This window comes from Zonotrichia albicollis, chromosome 22, assembly GCF_047830755.1.
Source record: "Zonotrichia albicollis isolate bZonAlb1 chromosome 22, bZonAlb1.hap1, whole genome shotgun sequence".
Classification (NCBI taxonomy): domain Eukaryota; kingdom Metazoa; phylum Chordata; class Aves; order Passeriformes; family Passerellidae; genus Zonotrichia; species Zonotrichia albicollis.
In genome coordinates this window covers 247,336-268,030 of record NC_133840.1, presented here as the reverse complement: position 1 = coordinate 268,030, position 20,695 = coordinate 247,336, and the positions used below count along the sequence as shown (strand labels likewise).

At 47.0% G+C, this 20,695-nt stretch overlaps 1 protein-coding gene across 2 annotated transcripts; it reads left to right on the top strand.

Moving 5' to 3' along the window:
• Positions 1-642: 642 nt before the first annotated feature.
• On the top strand, positions 643-19,687 carry WSCD1 (WSC domain containing 1). 2 transcript variants are annotated; one of them, XM_074557277.1, is made up of 9 exons: positions 643-781; positions 6,902-7,581; positions 10,331-10,445; positions 10,881-11,068; positions 13,603-13,724; positions 15,697-15,862; positions 16,359-16,523; positions 17,214-17,414; positions 18,435-19,687. In XM_074557277.1, the coding sequence occupies exons 2-9, from the start codon at positions 7,167-7,169 to the stop codon at positions 18,785-18,787; spliced, it is 1,725 nt and encodes a 574-aa protein (XP_074413378.1). In that variant the 5' UTR covers positions 643-781; positions 6,902-7,166; the 3' UTR covers positions 18,788-19,687. The 2 variants fall into 2 exon arrangements, with proteins under 2 accessions (XP_074413378.1, XP_014126049.2); XM_014270574.2 differs by lacking the exon at positions 643-781 and adding an exon at positions 826-1,046.
• Positions 19,688-20,695: the final 1,008 nt, after the last annotated feature.

Sequence of the window (20,695 nt, the reverse complement as noted above, 5' to 3'; positions counted from 1 at the left end):
AGCTCTCACATTTATAAATAATTTATTTCCAGCCACCTGTGCCCAGAATAACAATTTTCTGCCCGAAATCTCCAAGCTGGTGCTGAGAGGTGGGCAGGGGCTCGCTTTCCCGGGACCCTCTCGACCTGCTGGGAAGGGGTCCGGGTCTCCAGAGGGGCAGCTCTGAAGGGATGTGCCCCTAGTGGGAAGAGGCACGAGAAACAAACACGGAGCATCCGTTCAGCTGATCGCATTAGGGCTTCTCGCTGCTGCTGCTGCTGCCACTCAGCTCTCTGACGATGCAGCCATCCGTGCGTTTGGACAAACACCCAGGCAGAGGGAATGGGTAGGTCTGCAAACGTCGGAAGCTGCAGAAGGCTGCAGAGCTCTGCTGTGAAGCAGCCTTAGAGGAGAGGCTGTTTCCCCGGGCAGGGGAGCGTTATGAAACGCGAGCGCACTGGCTGTGCCTGAGGATTTTGGCAGCGCAGCGCGGACGCCGCTTCCATCCTGCCTGTTGGCGCAGGAGGCCATGGAGCGGCTCCCTCCGGCCGGCTCCCGCAGGGCGCAGGACCCCGGCGCGCCGGCCCGCTGAGCCGCGGGGACCGGAGAGCCGCGGGGACCGGAGAGCCGCAGGGACCGGAGAGCCGCGGGGATCGGAGAGCTGCAGCGACCGGAGAGCCGCGGGGAGCCCGGGGAGCTCGGAGGGACACGGCGACCCGGAGAGCCGCGGGGTCTCGGAGAGCCGCGGGGATCGGAGAGCTGCAGGGAGCCCGGAGAGCCCTGGAGGGACACGGCGGCAGCGGTGAGCGGCGCGCAGAGGGGCTGGGCGAGCTCTCGGCAGGGCAGCGGGAGGGAGCGGAGCGCCGCAGACCCGGGCACGGCACCGAGCGCGGCGCGCAGGATTACGGCTCTGGAAGCGGGAGGCAGCAGGAGGATTAGCAGGGAAGGGCAGAGGGAGCAGGATTTATCAGCTTTTCAGATATGCATTACGGCCTTTTGTAATATTTCACTGGATTGTACAGGACTTTGCCTGGCTACAACAGGGGCTCCTCAGCCACAAAAGAAAGGTGAGGTTTTTCCTCTTTTTCTTACACCGTTCAGTATCTGCCTCTGCGAGCCGTGTGCCAGCTGGCCTGGGCACGAGCAGTAACCGGACAACTTTTTCGAGGCTGAGGTATCAACATTCATTGCAGTCTCAATGACTATTTGTTTTACTAAATTAATCCACAGCATCTAAGTAAAGGGGCTGAGTGGCATTATTTACAAAGGCTGCAGGTTGCTCTCGAGATGCCCTTCCCCAAGCATCCACGGAACATTTTACTTGAAAAGTCAGCAATGGATACTGTCAATGTGTGTGTGTGACAACCTAGTGAGGCAGGCTGGAATGCTCAGCTTCTCCCATCAGTTCTGGAGCATCACTGTGCTGAATAAGTAGACTCTATCAATGTTTAGTAGGTGAATGTTGCAGGATTTCAGATATTGAAGGGTTTACGAAAGGCACTTCTAAAACACCTATGATTAAGTTACAGATCTGTATGTTATTTTAATTCTAGTAGATTTCCTTGCACACAGGGAAAGATCTCATCTGTAGATGCTGTGGGCTAAGGCAAACATAAATAGATGCATAAATATATGGTGCATTTGTTACAACTTGTGCAAAACTTCAGCCACAGACCACATAGGAGCTTTTGGAAACTGCAGATAGAGAATCATTTGCTGGGTGGTTGATCTCTTAGTACCTACGAACGTACACCATACACGAATGTTTCATTGCTAATTAAATACTTTTGAAATACAGTAACAGTTTAATGAAAGCTTTCAGTTTATCAGAGAATGGTGACAGCAGACTGTATGTTACCTCTGGAGCACACACCACTGTTTACAGAATGTACACACATGGATGTGGATGCACATGTGCACGTGAAATGCGTGTATGCATGTGTCTGCATGCATCTCTTCCCTACTGGCATGGAATTAGTCTTGCTGGTTACTGCATTATGACTTGAGCTAGGTAAAAATTGTGGGATTAATGGAGAAATACCATGGTGTGATCTCTGCTCAAGCTGTCCCTTAGCACTTTCCAAGTCAGCACTCTCACAATAAGCCGTGCTGGACCATCTGCCTCCCACAGGCTCCTCTGCATCCCTCTCCTCAGGCTCACCAACAACATTATTGTCTAGATTTATACCTATGTATGCTAAAAAACTGGTCTTTAAAAGCCAAATATTTGGTGAAAGAGTCACTGGGATAGGATTTGCACAAGTTAGTGCCAACTTCTCCAGCCTCAGGCTGCAGCTCTGCTCTGTGGCATTGCCTTTCCCTTCCAAAGCTGAATTATCTGTCTCTGTAAAATGGTATAATATATATTTTAAATTTGTGTTACTTTCAACTTGATTTGACCAGTTCATGAACTATAGAGTTTTTCTCCATCTTTCTGCTAACTCTGCATAAATATTTTTTCTTATTTATCACACTTCAGTGTTATTAAAGGTTTTTAACACAATCTCACCGTCAAAGATAACTTTGCAATCTGATTACATCTTGTATCAAGCCCACGTGTAGCAAGCAATGGTAAGCTCACTGGAGAGCCCTCTCAAGCTGCAAGACTTGTCACCACAGCATGTGGAGAAATTTGAGTGCTTCTACCTAATTTCCAACTTGTTGGCAGAGCTCCCTTGTTGGGAGACATGTGGGGTCAGCACAGACACATCCTCTAGCAAGGGAAACTTTGTAAGTTGTAAGAAGTGGTTGAAGTTTCTCAGAGTGATTGGAATAAAGGGAATTGCAAATAGCTGACAGAGTCCCAGCATCAAATCTGTGGTTTCTTAAGTGTTTTACTTCCTATGTGCATTCACACAATTTGATATTTGTCTTGACTTTCCAAAACACTGAGAAAATGGCAGTGTGTATCCAAGGAAAAGGCTGCAAGACAGAATCCCTCAGCTGAGGCCTGACTGCATTTGTCCTCAAAGAAAGCTGACAAAAGAAAGGAGAGACATTGAAGAAGGATGGATTTTTCTAAAAATAGTAATCATGAGTCCAATTCCCTTCAGTTTACAACAGGAAACATCATCTTGCTTCCTTGCCAACAACTCTGAATTTGCAAAATCCTGCTGGTCTTTAGACAAGGACCAACTCTTGATGACCTGCAGCTGTCAATGCAGCACTGACTTAATCTTCTGCACTGAGCACACATCAAGGGACAGTCCTCAGTTAAGCAACCCTTCACCTGCAAATCTGGGGCTGTTTTTCAATGTCTCCAGCCTTTACCAGCATTCACTGAAAATATTCAGTCTTCCCTTAAAAATTCTGCAAATGCTCCTTCAGCTAGGAGAGTAGAATTGCCAAGAACTTTATCATGTTTCTTTTATTTCTCTCTACAAATACGTTAATGCAGCTGCCTAGTGTGATATCCTCTGTCACATTTTGCGAGTTCATTTTGGAAGCAAGGTACTGATCTGCTTTTCCTTATAGCAGCTTTTTTGGTAGCAGGAGATCCTTTCCCTGCTGAAGTCCCAGCACCTTGTAGATCTGTGCTTCCACTCAGCATGCCCAAAACTGATAATTTCCAGTGCTAATTATTGCCCGTTTTTCAGTGCAGTGTTAACCCTTTCATTGCCCTCTTCACCTAGAGGTCTCCTCTGCCATTTAACAGTTCTGACTGCCCATCAATTATCCAACATTGTCCTTTCAATTATAATTCTATGATTTTACTAACAACTTCCAATTCTTATGGTCTTAAGACCCTTTGGCTGTGAGAACTGATAAACAGGGATAGAAGACTTGATTTCTTTCATTTAGCTTAATTGATTCCAGGTGAAACATGCATGAAAAAGACAAATGCCGCATTTTCTATTACAGATACTAGTTATTTCCTCCTTAGTCTTTCCTTTTAAATATAATCATCAGAAGTGATGCACTTCAGCTCTTTTAGGCATACTTTGATGATATTGCAATATGCAGTTTATGGAAAAATCAAATGACAGTTTTTATTTCAGCAGCACTTTGCTATTTCCCCACTAAAAAGCAACATTTAATTTTTGAGTTGCACATTTGCAGCAGTGGTTGTGGGCGGAGAGTCTGCTTATTTATTTGGTTGGGTTTTACTAGGATGTACTGTCATGGCAACTGCTCTAAGGGTGAGTGCATCTGGAGGTAATTCGTACACATCATGTTGAATGCAGCAAAATTGCATCGTACCATTTAAACTTTTTCAGCCACTGGGCATGGGCAAATTTACCCCTTTGAGACTCCAAAACAGCTTCTCCTTACTAAACAAACAAATACATAAACAAACTTGGCAGAGCATGAGAAGCAATAACAAACATTTCTTGATGTTTGGATGCAGAGCCTGTTTCACAGTTAATTTAGGTCCAATACCTTGGGTGTTTTCCCCAGTTCTGCTGATGCACAGCAAGCTTTCCATCCTGCCCATGTGGAGGCAGAACATTGTGCCCTGCCCAGGGGATGTTTGGGCAGACATTGGCCAGACCAGTCTCCCTCGGCTCCAGGAGGCATTGCCACGTGCTGCCCAGCCAAGTGCCAGACCCTCTCACCCTGGCATTGATGTGGCCTCCAGCTGTTCCATTTTACATCACTGCAAGCATGGAGAAACTTTATCAAAATCCACTGACCAACCACACAAGTAACATTAAAAGGGCATAAATTGGGTCGGCGATGCAGTTTCAAACATAACGTGCCGGACTTTTGCTACATGGTCTTGATGGCCCTTCTCCAGCCAAGTTGTGGGCACTGCTTGATCAGCCAGAAAGCTCCAGCTATCCCAGCACAGCCTCTCCAACACCAGCAACAAGGACTCATCTGAGAACTTGGGCCTGAAGCATCTCTCTCGGTGAATAAACCAAAAGAGCTGTAAAACCCTGAATTACAGATGGGCAGAAATGACTGCAAATCTGATATATTTATCCAGTCTTATCTTTCTGCTGGTGGAGGGAAACCTTAAAGCCTTTGAGCTGGTGTGTGAGTGCAGGCACGGCCGCGTCCCCGCCGAGGTTCTCAGCAGCTGCCCTGGCAGGGCTGCTCGGGCAGCGTGCAGAGCCCGGCCCCGCGGCACCTGCCCTGCTGGCCCTGCCAGCTCGCGGCTCTGCACGGAGCATCCCAGCCCCAGTCTCAGCTGGGGATACCTGCACACTGCTCGCTTTCAGATCACACAGCCTCCACTGGGAACCGCTGCTGGGAACAGCAGCCCATGGCAGGAACAACTAGTGAATCAAATCCCACCTATGCTCATGGACAGTATTTCTTCAGATGAATTAGTGCAGTAACATCCTGCAGGATCTAATTATGGCTAATTTTCCATTCATTTGTCTCGGTACATCTGACCCTTTTACTGCAATTCTTGAGCACTCACAACATTGATCAGAGATTTAACTCTAGGGGTCAGCTCTTTAACTGGTGTAAATCAATGCATTTTCTTTGGCTTTGGAGCTGATCCGAAGGGAGGTGTGTAACTTCTGCTGTAGGGAGAGCAGTCAGAATTCACTGAAGATGCTACAGCTTGGCGGTGCTTTGCACCTGCTTGTGCTCACCAGCCCTTAGAGAAAGAGTAGCAATCAGCACATTCAATACTTCTGGATATTACTCAGTCCTCTACAGTTAAAATCAGCATACATGTACTTGAAAAAAATACCAGTAATAAGAGTACCTAAATCGGGTCTTCAAGATCACCTGAACTGTAAAATTAGAGACAGAGACTCCTGGCTTGTGACTGCCTCATTTAGGAATTGAGCCTAAAAGTCACAAAAAGGAATTCAGGGTAAACTGACAAAAGATTTAACTGAGCCTTAATTTATTTTTGTTGTAGAAGTTTTGGATCTTTGGTTTGGTTGCTATATAAGACAGAAAGAATTTGCACACAACCAAATGAAAAAGGGAATGGGTGGAGACTAATTTGGTAACATTTATTTAATAAAGCAGCATAAGTGAGCAGATGTTCATTGCTAGGACTCTGAATTTCAGGAGTGTGCCCCAACTGCAAGCTAAGCAAAAGTCATAATATTTTCTTTTCTGGAAAACACTGCATCTTTTCTCAACACTTGCCTGGCTCCACAGAGAAAGGATAGACTGGGAAAACAGGAATTTATGGGGATATGCCAGCTTTTATTTGCCACGGGAGGTTAAAGGTTCCCTAGAGTACAAAGGAGCTTTTCTTGCCCAGACAATCCCATCGTGATACACATCAGCACAACTAAAGCTGCAAAGCTCAGCAACAGTCAAGAGAGATCTGCTGAACTTGAGCTGAAATTTTTTCAAACATTCACTAGTTTTTCTCCACACAGATTCCCACATCAACAGTTGGTAATATGAATTCACTAAAAAAATGTAGCAGGATCTCTGGTTTCTGTTAAAGGAACACACACAGAACCTCCAAATTATCCTTCCAACATAAAGCCCAAATTCTTTGTGCTGCACAGAGATTAATAATTATTATCTTATCTATTGTGAGTTGATGCAATTTCTTTTTTCTTCCCACACACCCACACTTCTGTTTCCTTCTGATCTTCATTTGTAGCTGAGCTACTGTTTAGCTGAAAGGAAGGAATTTGGTAATACCTCCCTAAAAAGATGCCTGTTCATCCAGTGACAAAGGATGGAGATGTTGGCTATTGATAAAAGAAAATAAAGAACTTATTTTCCAAACATTCCTAGAGAAATAACCTCATCATTAAGGTATTTCTTGTGCATTCCAAGTTAAAAGAAAGAAAAAAGTCTGAAGATCTGAAACTCGCTTGAGCTCAAGCAATCGTTCTCATTTGACTATAGTTCTTAACGTGCATAATTATAAACAACAGATGGAGAAATGCTCAGATAAAGCCAAAAGGGATGGGTGGGGGAAAGTCACCCTGATGGTGGGTTTTTTCAATGTGGATGTGAACCAGCCTTGCACCCCTTGGTGTTCCAGGTTTCGGCATCGGCGGCTCGGCGGCTCGGCAGGGCACGATGACGGCGCCAGCCCTGGAGCCCACGGAGCCCCTGGGGCAGCCAGGCGCCTGAGGCTGGCACCAGTGCCACACCAGGCTGGTCTCTGCTGCAGACAGCTGGGAGGAGCTTTTCACCAGGAGAAGGCACCCAAGGGATGGGCTGAACATATGGGAGGAATGAGTGTCTGGCCAGGCGAAGATTTGGAGGCCTGTTGGGAAGTGTGAAGGGCCAGTTTCAGTAAGGGCATGGCCAAAGCTTTCTTCAGGCTGCAGAAGTTTCTCCGTCGGATCCAGTTTCTGCTCTTCTTCCTCACAGCAGCTTACCTGATGGCTGGCAGCCTCTTGCTACTGCAGCGGACCCGCTTTGTTCTGCAGCAAGGTCCCCGCGGGACCCCCAGTAACCAGGCCCTGCCGGTGCCCGAGGAGATGAGCAGGGTTGGGATGGCAGAGCCCAGGAGCCTGCAGAAGCCCCGGCTGCTGGTGGGCACGGATGCGCTGCAGGAGCCGGCCCTGGGCCAGCAGCACAGCCCGCACTGGCTCGTGTCCCGCAATTCGGAGCTCAGGCAGCTGAGGAGAAGGTGGTTCCACAGGTTCAGCAGCGACCAGGAGCCCCTGCAGACAGCAGGCTTTAAAGCAATGAAGCACACTGCTGAGCACAAAGGTAAGGGACGGACCCTGCCCGTTTTCTGCACACACATAGGCTGCACTTTGCTGATCCCAACCAGCCCTGCAGGCCTGCCTTCCTCTTTGCTCATCACCACTTTCAAAACAGTTTGTAGGCATATCCCTGGGCCAAAGTACAAAGGATCCATGCTGGGTGACTGCTCTGCCCTCACTACAGCTGCAAAGTATAAGTTGTAATCTTTGATGCTTTGCCTTTTAGAATTAGTTGTTCTTGGAGATGTTTCACTGATAATAAAACAGGAATGGGATCTGGATGATGAACTGCTTTTTAGTTTATGGAATAAATTTGCCCAAACAGAAGGGCACAAAATCCCACAAAATGGGTGCCACATCGTGGTATTTACTGAGGGAATTGTCTCTAGAAATGGGAATGAGAAGGTGATAGTGGTGGGAGATGAGTCACACAGTGTGAGTCAGGCAAACTGAACCGCTGGAGTTACCTGAAGCTCCAAGCTGGAGCTGCTCCACAGATGCTTCAGAACACCTTGTTGGTGGCAGATTTTGGTGGCAGAGGAGAGACTGAGAACTGCTCAGCCAGTGCATTGCTGAGGTTCTAGCTACTGATGAGAGGGGCCAGAAGGACTGTTTACTTGTACATCTCACCACATTGAACTGTAGATTCAAATATACATCATTTGAATATCTGATTGAACATGAAGGGACATTATTAATAACAATATTGTTAACAAGCATTGGAATGCCTTTGAAGGTAATTAATTAAAACTTAACTACCTACGTAGAGCATGTTATCTTCTCCAATTCATTTCTAGTAAACTTAGAGGCTTGTTATTTCAATATGGATTCCTTTCAAGACCTAATGAGCTCCTCCGTGCTTATAATGCTTAATGATGTTTCAGTGATGCCCTGTGGCTCCTGCTCGGCAGAGCAGCGTTGCTGACCGTGGAGGCTGGGCTCGTGCACCCCCATGGGTGCCATCCTCATGAGGCAGTACAGCTCTGCCCCGGGGGCTGCCAGCCAGCCCTTCAAAGGCTTCCCCAGGCAGACCCTTAACCCAAGTCACAAACCATGGCATGTCTCCAGCCTGCTGAGAACCTCCCAGCTCACTTTGCCTCGCTCTGTCTCCACCCAGGAACACACGGCCTTTGGTGAGAAAATCCAAGTCCTTTTTTTCCCCAGGTCAGGCTCTCACCTGCTGACATTGCAAGTGGCTCAGGGTAGGGACCACACTTTTCCTGACAGAGACACTGACAAATACTGTTAGCACAACTGTGAGAGTTTTCTGTTCTGATTGCTCACAGTGGATGGAGTTTTCCAGTTCCCCATGCCTGGTTCTGCCATTGAACAGGATGCAGAGGTGACAGGGATTGTATTGCTGACACAACATGACATGCTGCTCTGAGACTGTGGCATCTCCGTGACTCATTCATGGGAGGATGTGAATGAGAAATGCTGCCAGACTGGTGGTGGCTTGGGAGGGACACAGGGAGGAGGGCACATGGGGGCGGGACTGCCCAGGACCCCCACTCGGGCTCTTTGGCCCCACATCCTCAGTTTTCTGCTGCTACACGTTTGAGTCAAAGTACCCAAATCAAAAGTCTCCAGTAAAATGTGGAGCATCTTCGTTGCAAGTGCGTGACTCCCACCTCGTTAATGGTGTGCTGGGGGTGTGTGTTCACAGCTTGTGAATTTTCTAATTACATGTTGGCAAATTACCATGTGCAGGTCTTTGAATCTACTGTGGTGTTTGTGATATTTAAATGTTTGATTTACTATTCCTGGCTCCAAAATCCCTCATGGAGAAACTCAAACTTCCTTTTTCTTCTGAATTAGTTAATATAATGTTTTTTAGTTTCATTTTTCACCATATATTCTTTTCCTATCCACATTATTTAATGTGCGCTTACATTATACAATTTCCCTGTGTTATCATCTCAATGTTATTATTTCTAAAATAAAATTTCCTTTTTTCCTTCATATTTTGATGATAAAATGTACTTATAGACATACAATTGCTGTATAATAGTGGGACTCCGCATCATTGTTCCAATTGTATATTAAAAAATGGGCTGGATTTTTACAGTATTTTGTTCATGACAACAAAAATTAGGCTGAGCACTGAATGCAAGTCTGAGAGAAATATTTATCTTTCCTATGCTAAGTAAAGCAAGACATATTTGAAGAGATTCCTTTGCACCAGGGAGGAGATAGCTCAGTGTGATGGCTACATTGTGCTGCCTAGTTAAAAGTGAATTTATCTTTCCATTACAGCTTTAATGTAACTCTCTATATCCAAAGAAAATTGATTTTCTTAATATTTCTCTTGCACCATCTCATTATCAACTAGAGATTTTAAAGAACACTTGGGAGAAATCCAACAGGATTTCTGGAAGTTTTCAGCATTTGAAGGCTACATTCTCCTGTACTTTAGAGAAGTGCCGTGTTTTGTCATCCCAAGGAGGGAGTTGAGCAGACAGCAGCTGCGTGCAGAAGCTGCAGTCCTGGGTGGGTTGGGGACCTGGGTATGCAACGGCTGTGGAAGGGAGACTCTCATTTCCTTTGAGCCCATTTCCAGGGGACAGTGGCACTGGCCCCTTACCAAGGTTCAGCAGCAATGGAGTGGTCTGCAGAGGGTGTGGGACCCCAGACAGGTTGGGAATTGACCAAATGCAGCCCTGCTTGCAGCCTGAGGCACTGGACAAGCCTGGGGTGGGTTTTTCCCTTCCATCCCATATGCATTGCCTAACCCTGGTCTTGCATGCACACAGGCACCTACATGGGCTGCTTCACTCACGATTCGAGGGAGAGGACACTGAAGGGAGCTGTCTTTTATGACTTAAGAAAAATGACAGTAGGTCACTGTCAGGAAGCTTGTGCTGAGAGGTGAGTGGTGTTTTTTCACTGCAAGTTTTCTCTTCTTTGACAATAAGTGGAACTGAATTTGAAATGGGAAAAGCATTCCTATGTTAAACATACAGCATCTATGACAACAATTATTATCTCATACCTTCAGGCACAGCATAGCTCTGCTTCTCTGCTTGAAGCAGACTGCTGCAATGCTCTCTATGGCACCATGACTACTTACATTATATTCTCTATTGTCCTGGGCAAAAATTGCTGTTTGGTTAAAGAGTCATTGTAAGATAGATATCTTTTGATAGACATTGGTCTCTAGCCCATGTCTTGTTGAGGGGCTGCCCTGCTGAGGATGCACTCAGCTCCAGAGCAAGGCAGCAGGAGCACAGGCTCGTGCCCTCGGGCACAGCCTGGGGAGCAGACAGGCCCCTCTGTGCCAGTGGCTGGTGTTTCTGCTTGCAGAGCTTACAGCTACGCGGGCCTGGCGTTCGGAGCAGAGTGCTACTGTGGGAACACGCTGCCGGCCGCCGCCGCCAAGGCCGAGGAGTGCAGCAGCGAGTGCAAGGGCGAGAAGGGCTCCGTGTGCGGAGGGCTGAACCGGCTCTCGGTCTACAGCGTGGAGCAGCTGCGGGCAGGAGCCAGGCCGCTGCGTAAGTGGGCGTGCGACCGGACCGGGGAGGCCGCGAGGGACACATGTCACGGCCAGGCTGCGTACAGGGGCTGTCCCTGCCGCTTGTCTCACTCCGTTTGTCACCAGAGTTTGAAGCGGCAAAGGACAAAGGTGCCTGAAGGGCACAATGTCCATTTGCTGCTGGTCTGGTTCCTGGCTCCCACCCAGAATAGCAGTGCTGCTCAGCACCCCAGAGCAGGGACATGTGCCTGGCACGCTGCCTCAGGGCTGCCACAGACGAGGTTCCTGTCACCAGGGACAAAACTCAACACAGTGCAGAGTGACTGCAACAGAAGCACAATTTCAGCTGAAAAACCCATTCCCTTTGGTATCTACTGAAGGGGTGTAAATCCATGTCTGTTTAAGAAACAGCCTTGGAAGAGGTGCCCTGTAACAGGAGGGCAGAAAATTACTCAGATCAAGGCCACCCTATGCTCAGATGATCCTAAACACAATGAGTAATCTGTGACTGTGAGGAATAAGCGGGGGCCAGAAAGAGCCACATCAATCCCTTTCCTGAGAGAAATGAGACCAGAGTTTTGCTTTTCCATGGAGTTCTGTTTCAGCAGGAGTTGGGAATTTTGTTCCATCTTTAGATAATCTATCGTTACCCCATCGTTCAGTTAGCTGCCATGAGGGACTCAATGGATAAACCTTTAGGCAAACACAAAGCACATAAGAGATCTAAACTGCTGATCACTCTTTGCAATTGTCAAGCTCACAAGACCTTATGGATGTTATTTGCTGAGAAGCACCAAGACCTTAGGTTGTGCCAGTATTGATGGTCCTTCATTTCTTCTTAAAGACAAGTCAAGGTTTGTACAATAATCCAACCAGCTACATATAAATTATATATCAAAGGTACACAGACCTAAATTGCTACTGTCAGGATGACAGGCATGTTGGCAGGTTTCCCAGGACATGCATCACTGTTTAAACCTCCAGTATGAAATATATATACACATTCCTCAGGAAAAGACAGCATTTAATTTTTTTAAAGTATTAATTAATTACTCCTCAAATTAGTCTAGCCTGAAGCTAGAGCTGTCATTTTCTTGCCCTTAGTAATACCTGACAGTTGTCTGTTTGAAGAATCCCCCTGACACAAACCAGCTGAGGGGCCAACAGAAGTATTAATCACAATGAACAAGTATGTTAGAATGTAACTCTGAGACTCCAAAGGCCCCCATGATTTACACTGTGTACTGTAGAGCGCAGACCTCACATAAGTCTTTCACGGGGAGCAGATTCAGTGACATCCCCACTTATACCTTTCCAGACAGGGTTTGCTGTCGCCCCTGTCGGTCTCTGCCCGACTCCTGCCCCCATGCCATGGTAGGGAAGCCCAGCGTGTGCAGCTGTGGCAGCCAGAGTGCCACAGTCCTGCGTGTGGGCAGACCACACAGATCGGGCTGTTTGCAATGTAACCCATGGATGCATCCTGCTCCCTCCCAATGCGGTTGTAGGCAGGTTAAGCTTTCTTCCTGACCGCTGAGAAAGCGCTAAACATGTTTGTAAACATTTTGTTTCAGGAATTATATATCAGTGTGAAGTTTAGTAGAAGACCTTTCAAGAACATTCTCAGAAGTCCAAACACTCCTTTTATTCTTTGGTGCCATGCTCAAAGGGACCTGGTTCTAAGTCGACTCCTGTTCCTTTCAGCTTGGGAGGAGTTATTTTATTTTCACATCATCCCAGAGATCCGGCTCTTGTTCTAGTAAATTATCTGAATAGTTACAAGAATAAAATTTAAACAGCTTCTCCTTAGATTGCTCTAGGCTCTTGCTAGAGAAATTTCTGCCAAGAAATTAATGCAGAACCAATTTTTTTCTGTAACTGCACCACGTCTCTCCTGTCATTCAACTTTCTTCCCACATCAGTTCTGGCAGTACCGTTGAAGGGAGCAACTGCAATAGTGCCAAGCTCTGTGGTATTTCTACAGAAGCAGGTGAAATCAGAGGCTGGCGCTGAAGACACAGTGGAAGCTGATCTCCCTAAGCAGCTGGCAAAAACTCGCTTCAGAGTCTGAAAGGCTGCAGCAAACTCCCTTGGCCCGAAAAGGCGTGGGAGCAGAGGGGCAGCTGAAGAGGAAAGTGGGTCCGGTGGTGGCAGGATTTTCAGGAGTCATTTACATTTCTTTCCTTTTCTGACGCAGAAGTTTTGTAGATTTTTATCAGGGCTTTTAACTCATTGAGGGGAAAGCAGGTCTTCAGAGGAAACTGGGACCTGCAAACAATAGCAATGCCCTCCACTGGTGGAATTTAACTCAAACTCGGTGCTGCAGCGCTGCTTCCCGTGGTTAGTACAAAGATAAAGGCATGTGCTCCTTTCAATACCACACGATTTGCAACACGTTTTTATGGAGTATATTACAGTTTCTCTTATTTATGCAGCCTTTGCGATATAAAATTTATTTTATTATTTTTGGCTTCTGAACCTAATATTATTCTTTAAAAGAGGCAGGATACTATGGACATCGTTTTCTTGAGAGAAACCTCTTTCATGTCCCCGCAGGGAGGAATGTTATCTATCGAGGATGTTTTAGAGCTCCAGAAAATTTAACAGACACCTTTTCAGCCTCTTTGATACAGCCCAATTTGACGGTGGAGATGTGCTCTGAATTTTGCTCCAAGAAAGTAAGAACAGTTCTCATTTCACATCCTTTCTTTTATTGTTATTTTAAATTCTAATCTACTGAGGGAAGGACAGAGATTAGTGCCTTAGAGCTTTGAATTTGCAAATGAGTTTCCAAAGGACAAAACTCATCAGAGTAAATACCCAGTGATGCATCTGGTCCAACTGCTGGAGTGGGGATGGCGGGAGGGAAAGTCATCAGAGTGGTGCCACCAGACATGATACACAGGCAAGCTGCTCTAAGTAATGAGTATCGACCGAGAAGAAATCGATACCGTTTCCGTGTCACATTCCAATCAAGCCCTGAGCCACATCTGCCCCCGGGGGAGGTGGCTGCAGCTCATGGGGACACATGCTGCCAGAGGGTGGGTGTGGGCTGGCAGCGTCCCAAACGTGGCTCCAGTGCCCTCCAAGGGAGCCGGCTCCACTCAAGGAGCCAGCCATCGCAGGGCAGGGGCAGGGCACCCTCTGCCTTAGTGGCTGCTGGTTCCCTTCCCTTCCCTTCCTCCCCACTCTCATGGGGCTGGTTTTTTCTACACAGCGTTCACTAAATGGTTACATTTTGCCTGCAGCCTCATGCAGTAAACTCAACGTTCAATTACTTTTTGCAGAATCCCAAAATTGATTAAAACTATTAGCTGGCTGATTACAGTGCTTTGACCAGGATCCATGGCCTCAGCACAACCTCCTCTCCCACTGAATAAGCAAATGGCCTCAAGTTGTACCAGGGGAGGTTTAGACTGGATATTAGAAAAATTTTGAGATTTCTCATGCAGAACCCACTCCAGATTTCTCTCCTTCGTCACTCATGTGCTGCCCAAGTTGTGGGAAGATTGTGCAGGTGAGGGTCAGCCTGCCCTGGGGACAGACACTGCACCACTGGCACCCTGCACTGATCACCTTCTCAAGATGCAGGCGTACAGAGGAGCAGTTATTCTGTTGCCTCACAGAACCTCCAGCCTTCCAAAAAAGTTCATCACTTGCAGAGGCTGCCTGGCATGAGCTACAAGGAACACTTTTATTCTAGGCTGTGTTTGAGGGCAGGGCCGCTTGCTAATTTCTCAAACTGAGAAACACTGCTTCATTGTAAAGGAAAAATTTCTGTTTGCAAGCAAACCCAGAACTGTTTTGCCCTTGGATCAAATCTGTAAATAGTTTTTGACAATGTCATATCTCATGCGCTAAGTAAATGTTGGCTGTTGGGCACACATAGCACACGAGTTGCATTTGACTCCTTATCAGAGGATGAATGCATGGGAAAGAGCAAGAGATAAGCTGCTCAGCAGTCCTGTCACATGCTCCCAGACTCCGAAAGACTTTTAAAAGGCAAAAAGTGTTGATATGGAATAGATGGACTGGAACATTCTGTGCTCAAATACTCCCTGAACTTCCTTCAGCCTGCCCACACAGCCCCATGCCACCAAGAGAGCCCACAGGGGATTCTAAGGCAACCCAAATCTTTCTGGTAAACTGTAAAAACCCTGAATTTTAGGGCCGGTAAGCAACTGCTAATTTCTTTGGCAAATATTTAGCACATTTCCCTCAAAATTGTTTTATTTTTTACCAGTATTAGCCCAGCAGCCAGGGTTTAGTACCCCACCCCTACACAGCTTTGCAGCCTGTTACCCTTCCTTGATAATATTGGTACACCAAAATCTGATTCATTCTGCATCAAATCCAATAAAAATACTTCTTACAGACAAGAATTTTCCTTAGGAATTTATTCCTTGCAAACAACACTAACTTTCTCATAATTGTACACCTTAGTAGGCTTCCTATCTAGAAAGAAGGTGAATTTCAAAATTTACAAATACAAAGACAGTAACAGGAAAGTGGCATGAGCTTTAGGATGACAATGCTTTGATCTTGGCAGTGGCCTTGTGAAGATTTATTTTCTTTGCATGGCAGCAGCATTCCCTGCAGGCTGCTGGTGCCACAGCATTTACACACGGATCTGTTTTCCCTCGTGTGCAGGAGTTCCCGCTGGCAGTGATCCGAGGGCAGGAATGCTACTGTGGATACCCCACCAGGCGCTTCTCGCTGCGCGAGGGCACGGACGGGCGGCGCTGCAGCGGGAGCCACAACGCCAGCAGCGCTGCCGGGGGAGACTACTGCCTGGTCTACCAGACACCTGTGCAAGGTACCAGCCCCAGCCCCGCTGTGCCAGGGCCGCCGCTGCTGGAAACAGCCCCTGTGCCCCTTCTGCAGCGGGTAAATCTCACCTCGTTTACAGCACTCGGAGCCACAGCAGTGGGTACCACCACATGGGTAGCAATTTAGGAAACAGTCTTTCTCTAAATTCCCCTCTTGCAATCATGCTCCTGAAGATGCATCTTTCCATTCTCTCATTATGGAACACCTTTTAAGACAACTTGCTGGCAAGTACAATGGTTTGTTGCAGCTTTATCAAAAAATCATTGCCTTACACAAAGCCAGCAGAAACCTCTCTGAGGATAGTCTCTTTGGCCTCATACAGCTGAATTAATTTTAGGAAGTAGCTGACTCACAACCAGACCAAATTGATATGCTATACTACTAAGAAAGAGAAGAAGGAAGCAATAAACTATAATCAAGAGCTGTATGTGGAATTATTAAAAAGCCCAATAGTAACAATGAAGTATCTTTTCTCCTCACAGACACCCGCTGCACAGACAGGAAATTCTTAACCACCAAATCCAAAGTGTTTGTTGCTTTGTCAAGCTTTCCTGGGGCTGGGAATACATGGGCACGCCATCTGATAGAGCACGCCACAGGATACTACACAGGAAGTTATTACTTTGATGGAGCCCTCTACAACAAAGGTATCGGGGCCCGAGAGATGGGACACAGGCAGCCCTTCCAAAGCACAGAGCTTTACTTATTGCCCTGTCATCCTTCTGCTTGAGCCAGCAACGGCTGTTGCTGTCAGCATGTTTGGTACAATTTAAACACGCCTGGCCCGAGCAGCCTCCTGCAGTGCAGATGGCAGCAGGGACAGCTACAGCAGCACGCTGCTCTGACAGGCAGCTGCCCTCACAGACAACAGCCAGGTTCTCCGCTTGCAAATGGGCACACTGCCTGCACTGCTGCCCCGTGCACACACACGCGCTGCTCCCACCTGGCAGGCTGGTCCAAGAGACCAGTTACCTACATGCTGAGGGTAAGACCCTTCAGCAAACATGTAGGTTAAATTTTCAAACATTACTAATTAATCTGAGGTGTAATTACTACTTACATTACTAATATCCTGAGGGGGCAGAGGTTCAGCAAGCATCCAGCACCGGCCCTGTGAAAAGCTGCCTCATTGCAGTGTGGGGCTGAGGATGCCTCCCCCAGCAGAGGGATAGCCTGGCTGCCAGCACGTGTCCAGAGTGGTGGCTGGGGCTCCAGCCATCGTTTAGCTGACAGGTACTGTCACACCAGCTTTACACCACTGTAGGCAATGATTTAGCTGGAAAAGGCACAGACGTATAATCAGACAAAACAGCCAACAATCCTGTCTTGTAAAACAGGTTTTAAAGGAGAAAAAGACCACTGGAGAAGTAGAAGGACCATCTGTGTGAAAACACATGAAAGTGGCAAGACAGAGATTGAAATGTTCGACTCGGCGATCCTGTTGATAAGGAACCCATACAAATCACTGATGGCAGAGTTCAACAGAAAATACGCCGGGCATCTGGGCTATGCCACCGACCGCAACTGGAAGAGCAAAGGTGAGCATTACCCCAGCACAAGCTGGTTTGAAACCCATCTCCTCAGTGCGCTGGGGAGGGGGGACACACTAACACTTGAGTGAGTGCTGCTAACAAATTCAGTGGGACTTGAGTCCTGCTACAGCTGAGATCAATCCCAAAACCTCTGGCACCTGCACAGTGGGAGCAGTTGTGGTCTTGCTGCATGTCCACCCCCAGAGGGGAAGGGAGGGCAGCACCATTACCACAGGCACACTGGAGCATCACTGCACTGTTGGGCACAGAAAACATGTCCATGTACAAGCCTCCTCTGCACAGCCCATTTGCCAGGCTGAGGTGAAGAAAATTTGCCCCTACAGCATGTAATAACCATGAGAAATCTAACTTAAATCTGGAGGATCCAATGGAGCATGGCATTTCATGATGGATATTTTACAGCACTGCACAGGCGCTACTGCACTGCAGAAAAATAATAGCAATAAGTGGACCTGAAATTCAGTGTCCCCTGAACACATGAAAAGGCTTCAGAACCTGCCAGCCAGTTGTTTGACTGGCAACTGGCTGGTGACTGCAATTTCCCCGCTGGATGCCCGGCTGCATTCAGACTCTGCAGCAGAAAAGCCACTTGGCTTCCATTTCTCCCTGTACATATTTTAGGCATTACAGCTGGGGCTTGGCAGAGGGCTGAGGGGAAAAGTGTCCTGTGTCACAGCACATTCTTTCCCAAGCTGTTGTATCACCTTTCATCAGTCACAACTCAAGACTTATTCATCAAAAACTGACAAAATAGCCCCCAGAGAAAAAGAAAAAGTCTGCTGGGAATGGCTTATCCCTACTGCAAACTGCAAATTGTTACATTTCAGCCACAAATGCTCTTTGTCCAGCCCAAAAGCTTTCACTAGGACTGTCTTGACTTCAGGAAATTAAATTATCAAAAAGAGCAAATAGAGACCAAGGTATCATTAATGTCTAAAGCAGAGGAAAATTGCTGACATGCAGCATGGCTAACTGTCTCATTTTCATGGTTTCCTGGTGATCCAGAGTGGCCGGATTTCGTGAACAGCTATGCCTCCTGGTGGGCCTCCCATGTCCTGGAGTGGCTGAAGTATGGGAAGCGCCTGCTCGTTGTCCATTATGAGGACCTGAAGCAGAGCCTCATTCCCAAGCTGAAGGAGATGGTGGAGTTTCTCAATGTGACAGTGACAGAGGACCGGCTGCTCTGTGTGGAGAACAACAGGGATGGGAATTTCAAGCGGTCTGGTGCTAAGCAGAAGAATTTTGAGCCATTCACCCAGGAAATGAAAGATCTTATCAACAGATACATCCTGACAGTGGATGAAGCCCTAAAGGGAAGAAACTTCTCTGGGCTGCCCAGGGAGTATGTGCCAAGATGATAGGCTGCTATCACATTGCTGTGGTTAAAAATGAAGTTATTTTTTTTCTTAAAAAATAAAATAAAAAAAATAAAAAAAAAAACAAAAAAAAAAAAAAAAAAAAAAAAAAAAACAAAAAAACACAGACGAATAAAAAAAAAAAAAAAGAAAAAAAAAAAAAGAAGACCAGACGTCTTCAGCAGTTATGGCAAAGATACTTGTGGAGGCTGCTGAGCTGTGCAGCAGTGCAGCAGTTGGGAATGCCTGGGTTTTGTCAGCCCCAAAGAGCCCCAAACCTGGCTCCAGGGGCATGGAGGAGACCCCAGAGGGGTGGCAGAGAAGGGAGTGCCACCTGTGCTAGAGGCTCGACACAGTTTTCTGCACCTCCATCTCTTCATCTGGAGAGTCGTGGTGGGTCTGGGGGGACACCAGAGCCAAATGTCGCCATGGTCAGTGCTCTTGGTTCTAGAAATGGTCAGCTGGGAAGACCTGGAGAATAGGGGCAAAGGGGGTGAACCCCAGTCCTTCTGGCCCCAGCAGGGGTAGGATCACATCTCCTACGTCATCCCTGAAATCCCTGGAGGAACTCCAAGGCAGTCCAACCTGGAAAACCACAGCTACTTAGAGCTGCGCTCTGGAGCCCCCTCCAGCAGCCATACAGGTTTGATTTTTAACTCCTGCAGTCACCTTGGGTGTGTTTGACCCTGCAGGAGCCCGTGGGGACAGAACCCTCCCATGTGCAGTGGGGAGAGAACAGGGGCACCCAGGGCTGGCAGGGCAGCTTGGAGGGGGTTAATCCCTGTGGCCAAAGGAGCTGCCCTGCTGCAAGATGCTTCTGTTCACATGAAGTAAAGGATTTCTTAAAAATTTGAGTGAAAATACTAATTTTAATAAAACAAGTTTATATAAAGGGAGCTGAAATTCCTCTGCCTGTGTATCATTGGTGCTTTGAAAACAATACAGGACATGGAGTACCCTTCAACCCAAGCCTCTCCCTGTTTACACCCCAAACATAGCTCATCTCTGTGCCACCTGCCTGGTAGGGGGCTTGTTGTGGGGCTGTCATACCCCCATCCCTAATGCTCAGTGCCTTCCTTGGCACTAAGGGTCTCATGGGCCACAAAGGTTTGAGGGATTGCGGTGGACTGAGCTGGTTCACAAGGAAAACAGGAATTCTTTTTGTTTATGCAAGAGATACAGCTCAAAAAGCCCCACTCAGTTTGGGTGCTGTAAGCCCAGATAAAGACAAGGGGTGAGACCCTGAGGTGCCTGCGCAGGGTGGCACAGCTCCCCCGGGACACCACGCAGCCCCCACGCAGGAACACAGCTCACACACACCTGCACTCCAAGGACAAAATCCCAAATCATATCGTGCCAGTACCAAACACCACAGACAGTACACAAACACCCAGGTATGGAAACATTCCCATAAAGCAGATAAATAAGGATGCTACTGAACAGGACTAGCACCATCTCCACTCTGACTTAGTAAAGAACTGATTCTTTTGGAAATTATGCATTAAAGGTCTTCCAAGTTTCATTTGGGCAGTAGTTGCTCTTGATGGATGTGGGTCACATCCCACAAAGTTTGAGCGCAGCCTAAGGAAAGAGCACAGATACTTCACAGAAAGAAACTGCTCTTAGCCCCACTGAATTACATGCTTGAAACCACAAATCAGGATTTGGGCCCACCACAAAACATGAAGATTATGAGAATGACATTTTATTACATTGCCTTTCCAGTCTTATCTAGCATTACAGGATCATTTTAAAAACATTTTGATCATTTCAAATCTGCAAATAGTGAGCAAGGACTGGCTGTAAACTCTCAATAAGGCAATTAAATTACACATATGTCCTGTAATGAAGACTCTAGGTGGCTAAAATTAGCAAAAACCAGGAGCTTTTCCCATCACACTTACCATCCAC

Excerpts from the sequence above, each read along its gene's own strand:
- WSCD1 (XM_074557277.1), top strand. The coding sequence starts at position 7,167 with ATGGCCAAAGCTTTCTTCAGGCTGCAGAAGTTTCTCCGTCGGATCCAG. Across the intron at positions 10,446-10,880 it reads CAGGAAGCTTGTGCTGAGAG|AGCTTACAGCTACGCGGGCC; the intron begins GTGAGTGGTGTT and ends TTCTGCTTGCAG. Across the intron at positions 13,725-15,696 it reads CTGAATTTTGCTCCAAGAAA|GAGTTCCCGCTGGCAGTGAT; the intron begins GTAAGAACAGTT and ends CCTCGTGTGCAG.